Source organism: Gekko japonicus, unplaced genomic scaffold, assembly GCF_001447785.1.
Source record: "Gekko japonicus isolate JY-2015 unplaced genomic scaffold, Gekko_japonicus_V1.1 scaffold2747, whole genome shotgun sequence".
Classification (NCBI taxonomy): Eukaryota; Metazoa; Chordata; class Lepidosauria; order Squamata; family Gekkonidae; genus Gekko; species Gekko japonicus.
The window spans coordinates 157458-165652 of record NW_015163170.1 but is presented as its reverse complement, the minus strand read 5'-3'; the positions used below and the strand labels follow the sequence as shown (position 1 = coordinate 165652).

General features: G+C 50.3%; 1 protein-coding gene across 1 annotated transcript; it reads left to right on the top strand.

The window, feature by feature from the left end:
• The first annotated feature begins 6191 nt into the window (after window positions 1–6191).
• Window positions 6192–7175, top strand: GPR6 (G protein-coupled receptor 6). Its single transcript, XM_015407094.1, has one exon. The coding sequence runs from the start codon at window positions 6192–6194 to the stop codon at window positions 7173–7175; it is 984 nt and encodes a 327-aa protein (XP_015262580.1).
• The last annotated feature ends 1020 nt before the right edge of the window (window positions 7176–8195 follow it).

Genomic DNA, 8195 nt, shown 5'->3' with positions numbered 1-8195 from the left:
TGGCTATTTTCATTCAGGAGGCTTACTCCTTCCAGGCGCTCCCGTCTGTGGAGATCGCGGGCGCAGAGTGCGTCGGCATTATTCTGGAGGCTGAGGAGAGTTTGGCGATTTGGCTGGTGTACCGACTGCCTAATGCACCGACCAATAGTCTGCTGTCCCTGCTGGACACCATATCAGGCTGGGCGTTGGAACACCCAAGGCTGATTGTCCTGGGTGCTTTCAACGTCCATGCCGAGGACGTGGCCTCTAGCTGGGCTACAGATCTAGTGTTGTCCATGGCAGTGCTGGGCCAGTCACATGCTTGATCTGATCTTCGCGGCGGGGGTGATGGTCGAACCACCAGGCCCTGAAGGCCCGTCTGAATGTGCCACCCTGACCCTGTGTAGGCAGTGAGCAGATTTTTGCTCACCCACGGAGTCAAATGGACCCTATTTGGCTCCAAATGGCTCTGTGGGATCCGAGGCCCCCTGGCGGCTCGTTGGATGAGCTGGTAGAGGACTGGCATGGTCGGCTCTCCACAGCCATTGATGAGATCACTCCCAGACACCCTCTCCACACTTGTCTTAGGCGAGCGCCCTGGTATACCCAGGAGCTGCGACAGCTGAAACGAGAATTGAGACGGCTAGACAGACGGTGGCGCTGCGCTCACGATGAGGCGTTGAGAACATCTTATAGGGCGCTTATGAGATCCTATAATGTGGCAGTCAAGGCTGCTAAGAAAGACTTCTATGCAACCGAGATTGCATCTGCAAGCTCACATCCAGCCCAATTGTTCAGTATAATTCAGTCTTTGACAGCTCTGCCACAAGGCAGACAAAACGTTAGGGAATTGGATATTGGCTGTGAGGCATTTGCAAGCTATTTCGCAGATAAAGTCCTGGTGCTCCGCCAAGATCTCCCGGCTGTAATTGAAACAGTGAGGGAACTCGAGGCCCCTTGCACACCTTCAATTCCAGGTTTAGAATGTTTCAGCCTACTCAGCCTGGACAAAGTTGACAGATTGCTCGTATCTGCATCCAACCACATGCAACCTTGATCCGTGCCCCTCCTGGCTCATTAAGGCAGGCGATGAAGAAGAAGAAGAAGAAGAAGAGATTGGATTTATACCCCGCCCTTCACTTGGAGTCTCAGAGCGGCTTACAAATGCCTTTCCCTTCCCCTCCCCACAACAGACACCCTGTGAGGTAGGTGGGGCTGAGAGAGCTCTGACACAAACTGCTCTTTTTCAAGGACAGCTGTGCCAGAGCTTGTGACTGACCCAAGGTCACATCAGCAGGTGCAAGTGGAGGAGTGGGGAATCAAACCTGGTTCTCCCAGATTAGAGTCCGCGCACTTAACCACTACACCAAACTGGTTTCGAGGTGCCCTACGGGAGATTATTAACAAGTCCCTCTTGGAGGGGCTGTTCCCTGGGCACTCAAGGAAGCGATGGTCCGCCCTCTCTTGAAAAAAACATCTCTGGACCCGACCGAATTGGCCAACTATCGGCTGGTGTCCAATTTGCCCTATTTGGGCAAACGTATTGAGAGGGCGGTGGTGATACAGCTACAGAGTTTTCTGGAGGATGCTTCAGTCTTAGACCCCTTCCAGTCCAGCTTTCACCCGGGTCATGGGACGGAGATGGCATTGATCCGCCCTGACTGACGACCTCTGAAGGCATCTGGACTGAGGTGGTGTGGCTGCACTGTTGTTGCTCGATCTGTCGGCCGCCTTTGATATGGTCGACCACCAGTTGCTGGCCCACTGCCTCGCCAATGCGGAGATTCAGAGGCTTGCCCTTCAATGGTTTGCTTCTTTTCTCCAAGGTCAGGGACAAAGGGTGGTGATAGGGGATCGGCGGTCCCGGAGGCACCCTCTTGATTGTGGGGTGCCTCAGGGGGCAGTGCTGTCCCCGATGTTGTTTAACATCTACATGCGCCCCCTTGCCCAGATTGCCAGGAGGTATGGGCTTGGGTGTTATCAATATGCGGATGACATCCAGCTCTATCTAATGCTGGGCGGTCGGTCGAACTCCGACTCAGATGACCTTCAATGGGCATTGCAAGCCATGGCTGGTTGGCTCAGACTGAGTCGGCTGAAACTAAACCCGGCAAAGACGGAGGTCCTGGACCTAGGTTGGGGTGGTTCAGGGTTGGGACTCCCTCTCCTGACCTTCGATGGGGCGCCTTTGGTGCCAGGGTCAGAGATTAGGAGTTTGGGAGTGCTCCTGGACTCCTCTTTAACTATGGAGGCCCAGGTAGCAGCCACTGCCAAGTCGGCCTTTTATCATCTTCGGCTGGCACGGCAGTTGGTTCCCTTCCTTAACCGTGATGACCTGGCTGCAGTGATCCATGCGATGGTCACCTCAAGGCTGGACTACTGTAACACTCTCTACTTGGGGCTGCCTTTTCGCAAATCCAGAAGCTGCAGCTAGTGCAGAATGCAGCAGCCAGGCTGTTGATGGGTCTCCCTAGGCGGGACCACATCCGGCCTGTGCTGAAGGTGCTGCAGTGGATGCCAATAGCGTACCGGATCCACTTCAAAGTGCTGGTTCTTACCTTTAAAGCCCTTTATGGTCAGGGTCCGGCATACCTAAGGGACCACCTTTCCCCATATGTTTTCCCAAGGGCACTACGGTTGGGGGGCCAACATCTTTTGACTACCTCAGGGATGTCAAATTCACTGAGACTAGGGCCAGGGCCTTTTCGGTGGCAGCTCCTACCTGGTGGAATGAGCTCCTGGAGGAGATCCGGGCCCTGTGGGATTTTACGCTGTTCCGCAGGGCCTGCAAGACAGAGCTCCTCGCCAGGCTTTCAAGTAGGCGCTCCTGCCGCTACAGTTCCACCAATGCACCGCCGCTGAAAATTGGCGAAGATACCATCAGGGTGCAAGCGGGCCCTGGGAAGAAGACTGGTTATCTGCCATTTTGGAACTTACGTCGTTGGTCTGGAGGAACCCATCTTGGAACTGGGAACATCAGAGCACCAGCACTTTGTTGTATTATTGTTATGTTTTTATTCTGTTTTTAATTGTTTTAAATATGGCTTTTGCCCCAATTGTTAGCCTCCCTGAGCCTTAGGGGAGGGTGGGATATAAATCGAATTATAAATAAATAAATGGTAAAACAACAAATTGGAAAAGTGGATCTCAAACATTAAATGTGTCCACTCTTGGAACTGTGTTCTCACACAACAATACTGGCCTGGGAATCACTACAGGGCCACTCCTTCCGATGCCACTGGAGTAATGTGAGAAACCCTGGGCCATGTGGGAGGAGTCCATGCTGTGGTTTCTTCTTACACCCTCATTGCTGCAGTGACCAGGAGGACAATGCTGCCATGGGGAGGAGTCAAAGTGTGGCCCATTGTGCCACAATATACTCTGGTGCTGTGGAAAGACGCTTAATTTCCCACATCTTCTGCTTCTGAGACCAGGTTCTTCGGCTATCTTCTAATGACTAATCCTTTCTTCCTGACTCAACCCTGTTCTTCATTCCTACTATTCCTTCCTCCCCAGTCGGGAATGTACTAGATTAGTAATTACATCCTGACCCATTTAGACTGAGATTGTAGATAAATTTACTTGTACCAGTCCAATCGAGACCAGTGGGTCTTCTTTTGACACTTAGCATTGGGGGACATCAGAGCAGCACAAAACCCACTTCCTTGGAAGTACATACTACATTCTATCCATTCAATAAGAATCATTGCTACCTACTGTGAATACTATTCCTTCTAAAACTATGTATTGAAGTTTTACTTTGTTCTCACAATAGCACTGCGAGGAAGGCTGCTATGATTCCATAACAGGGGAATGAGGCTGCTGCTGAGAGAGCAAGCATAAGCACATTGTGAATAAGCATAAGCATATCCCCTCTCCTCAGGGTTGTCTCCCCAGCTTCCATGGTTTCCCCAGATGAAAGGGAAGTGAGGAGGAGGCCCTCACTCCAGCCTCAGAATTGGGAAGGAGAAGGGGTTCTAGCCCCTGGTCATCATCCTTCCTTGGTCTGGCTCTCTCTGGCCTTCTCTCTCTCTCCTTCTAGGAGCTCTGTCCCTTCCTTCTTCCCTGACCTGATGTGGTGCCTTCCCTTTTATGGGAACCCCTGGCCCCACCCCCACCTGGTCAATCCCCTTCCTCCTGCTCCCCCCCCCCCAGGCTGTAAAAGGGAAGGGAAGCCTGCCCTGCCTCTTCACCCTGCTGCCTGTCTCCCTGCCCCGATCCTCGCCCTTGCTGCTCAGGGCTGCCTCCCTTGTCTTCTGACCATGCTCCTCCCTGCTGCTGCCTGGCTCCCAGCCCTGTGCTCAGCTATGTCTGAATGACCTGCCTGGGTCCCAGTGGCCTCTTTCTCCCAGCCTTCTCCTCTCATGGGTGAGTCAGAGATCCCAGCCACCCCCAGCTCTAGCAGCCTGTGTGGGGCTGAGTCAGGACCAGGCATCAGCTCCCAACAGGTACAGACTCAGAATCCTTCTCAGGATTCCCAGGAAAGGGTCCTTAGGATGGAATTGTACCTGGTACATAAGGTTATGCAGGATACCACCACATCTATTGAACCACACCAGAATGGCCCTCATTTGATTCCATGACATGACAGCATGGTGAAACTAGATTAAGTCCAATGGTGTTTGTGTAACTAGCACTATGTGGATGGGGTGTGTGTGTGTGTGTAGAGATGCTATGGCCACAGGTGCGTGCAGATACGTATTGAACAGGATTGGCTGAAGCTGCTTTCCAGTGTATACTATCCAGAGGAATCCCAGTTTTCCTTGTACAATGTGTGAAAGGGCCTCTGGTACAATCTCAGCTCCTAGACTGCTTGCTGCTGACACTGTGGGCAGGTGACTAGGATGCCAACAACCTGTGGTTAATCGAGCCCTGCTCTCTCCGGGGGCATTGCCCTGACTGCCTTTGTTGCTCCTTTGCCATCCCTTCTCGCACTGCTCTCTGCCTAGCTTTCCCACGCGACTCCCCCTCTCCTGCCCCTCGTGACTCTGCTTCTCTCCTCTCCTGCCCAGTCCACGTGTCCCTTTACCTGCTCTCTTCTGCCTCCTTCTCCCTTTCCTCTCTCTCCCCTCCCCCTCCCTCCGCCCCGCTTGGCGCGTCTGGCGCCTCTGTTGCCCGTCCCCTCCGTTGCGTCGGTCGCTTGCTCTGCCTTCGCCTGCCTTTTACTACACGCGTCTCCCCTCCTCCCCCTCCGCCTCGCGGCGGCTGAGCCTGGGCTCCGAGGGCAGCGCTCCATGTGCGCTTGGAGAGCTTTGCGCCCTGCCCTCGGCTCGGTCATTTACGTCAGACTGCGAGCTCCTGGAGCCTCCTGCCTTTCCTTCCTCACTCTCGAGCCACACAGGGGCTGCAGCCCAGCCACCTGCTACCGCCTCCCTCTGCTCCTGCCCGCCAAAGGCAAAGAGGGGACGCAACTCCGACCACGCCACAGAACCCGCGACGGCTGGCCAAGGCAGAAGCAGCACCCATGAGAAGCAGCTTTCAACCTTGATACCGAGTAAGAAGCGGGGTGTGTGTGTGTGTGGGGGGGGGAGCTACAACCCACCAGGGGTTGGTTGGCATTGGCAAAGGGAAGGGAAGGGACACGGCGCGGGGCTCGGCTGGACCTTCAAGTGGCAGCTTTAGCGCGGGGGTCCAGCCATCCGCCTGACTTCGCAGTCTGAGGGCTCAAGTTATTGTCCTGCTGGGGCGGAAAGCAACGCTTTGCTTTCAGCACCACGGACAGAGCCTCTCCACTTTAGCCGGCTAGACTCCGTTGAGGCACCAGATATTAACCAATTTTCGGCTTGGGGGTGGCGGGTGGGCATGCAACTCATGGATCTGATAAAGTGGGTCGTGAAAGTTTACCATAGCAAACCCACTCGCCTTTAAGGTGCTACAAGACTCCTTTTTTGCTTTTGCAAAGCAGGCTAACACAGTTAATCCCCTCTGGAATTTCTCTTCATGGGTTTCCTCTTTATGTCCTTCGGATTTCTACTTACAGCTACAGCATCATTCCCATTTTTCCCACTTTCCTTGGACATGTTTTCTTCCCCTTTCTCTTGAATCCCCCCCCTCCTTCACCCTTTAAAGTATTATGTCCCATCCTTCTCTCATACTTTCAATTTGTTCATAGACTGTGGTGGGCCTGGGGTTACTTATACTTTGTTTTCATTTTTAACATTTCATTTTCTCCTTTCTTCTTCTTGCAGGTGGCATACCTGGCTGTGGCCAAGATGAATGAAAGCATTTCTTTGAATGAAACCAGGGCTCCTGTACCCTGGATTCATACCAGCCATGGCAATTCTACTTTGGAGCTCTCCAGCGAGCTCCCCATCTTTGTCATCAACCCCTGGGATATTATGCTCTGCATCTCTGGAACCATCATTGCCTGTGAGAATGCTATAGTCGTGGCCATCATATTCTATACTCCAAACCTGAGAACCCCAATGTTTGTGCTGATTGGGAGCTTGGCCACAGCAGACCTACTGGCTGGAGTTGGCCTGATCCTCAATTTTGTTTTCCATTATGTGATCCGGTCAGAAACCATCAGCCTTGTTACAGTTGGCTTCCTAGTTGCCTCTTTTACTGCTTCGGTGAGCAGCTTATTGGCCATCACAGTTGATCGCTACCTTTCCCTATACAATGCACTGACTTATTACTCTGAGAAGACTGTCCTCTGTATTCATATGATGCTGATCATCACCTGGGGGGTATCCCTCTGTTTAGGACTGCTACCTGTCTTAGGCTGGAACTGTCTGGAAGATTATTCATCGTGCAGTATTGTCAAACCTCTGACCAAAAGTAATGTGACTTTGCTGGCTGCCTCTTTCTTTTTCATTTTTATCCTTATGCTCCATCTGTACATTAAAATCTGCAAAATAGTTTGCAGGCATGCACACCAGATAGCGCTCCAACAGCACTTTCTAACAGCATCACACTATGTTGCAACCAAAAAAGGAGTCTCTACCCTTGCTATAATACTTGGGACCTTTGGAGCCAGTTGGTTACCTTTTGCCATCTACTGTGTAGTTGGAGATTCCAGCTACCCTGCTGTGTACACTTATGCCACACTTCTACCTGCCACCTACAACTCCATGATTAATCCTATCATTTATGCCTACAGAAACCAAGAAATTCAAAGATCTATGTGGGTTCTTTTTTGTGGTTGCTTTCAGTCTAAAGTGTCCTTTCGTTCAAGATCCCCCAGTGATGTCTAAGTGACTTCTTTCTGTGTGACAATCTTGACTTTTGTGAATTACAGTGCCTGGTATGAGCCAGATCCATGTTGTGAAGTTGTTTGGGGGGAGGGGGAATGTTTAAACAGTAGCACTTTATGTATGTGTTTTCTTGAGAATGTAAAAAGTCTGGGGCTTTTGGTTGTGGGAAACAAAGTGTGGTTGCATATGAGACTGTACATCACATTTGTTAAGTGGAGGCATTCCAAGACTACGTAATTATAGCACTTTATTTTTAGCTGCTGAACTGCCAAAACAGTGTTGCCATTTTTAAAGGGCAGATAGAAAGGAAGTGAAATATTGTCTGGTTATTTTGGGATATGAATGATAATATATTTTGCTGCACAGTATTGATAAATTATGACATTTTGTACACAAATAAACAGACCCATTACATATTTTTATTTGGTGTGTTGAACTGATTGAATAACCTTTAAGAGCCAGAGAAACCTTCCATGCTGCCTCTCTTTTATTTACTTGGGAAACCACTGGGTTCATCCCCCCTAGTGAAATTAGTTTACTTACACAGAGAACCATGTCATAAAACACATGTTAAAATATACTGATTTATTTGTTTCTTCCTATTGATTAGTAATTCATTTCCTAGGGAAATAAAACCAGTTATGTACGCTGTAGAATACTGTTTCTTTTACAGTCCTCCAAATTCTTCATTTTTTAATTCAGAGGTTAAAGATTCAAATAGAAATGCTTCAAGAAAGGAAACCAGATCCAAGGTATTCTTCTTGCTGTCAAGTGAAGATGGCGAACTTCTGGGAACACATGTTGCTTTTGAAATGCAGAAGAACTGAGGCAAACTTTAATTCATTTCAGGGGAGTTGGCACAGGAGAAGATTCCTGCGTATTCCCATTTGTCCTTGTTTAGTCTGGATTTAGGATTTCTCCTGAGAAGTCTGTGAATGAATAAACTGGCTGACAGGATTTGGAAGCCCTTTTTTGTCCCTTTATCTGACTGGTTATTCAGACCTCGCACACAGCTTTGCT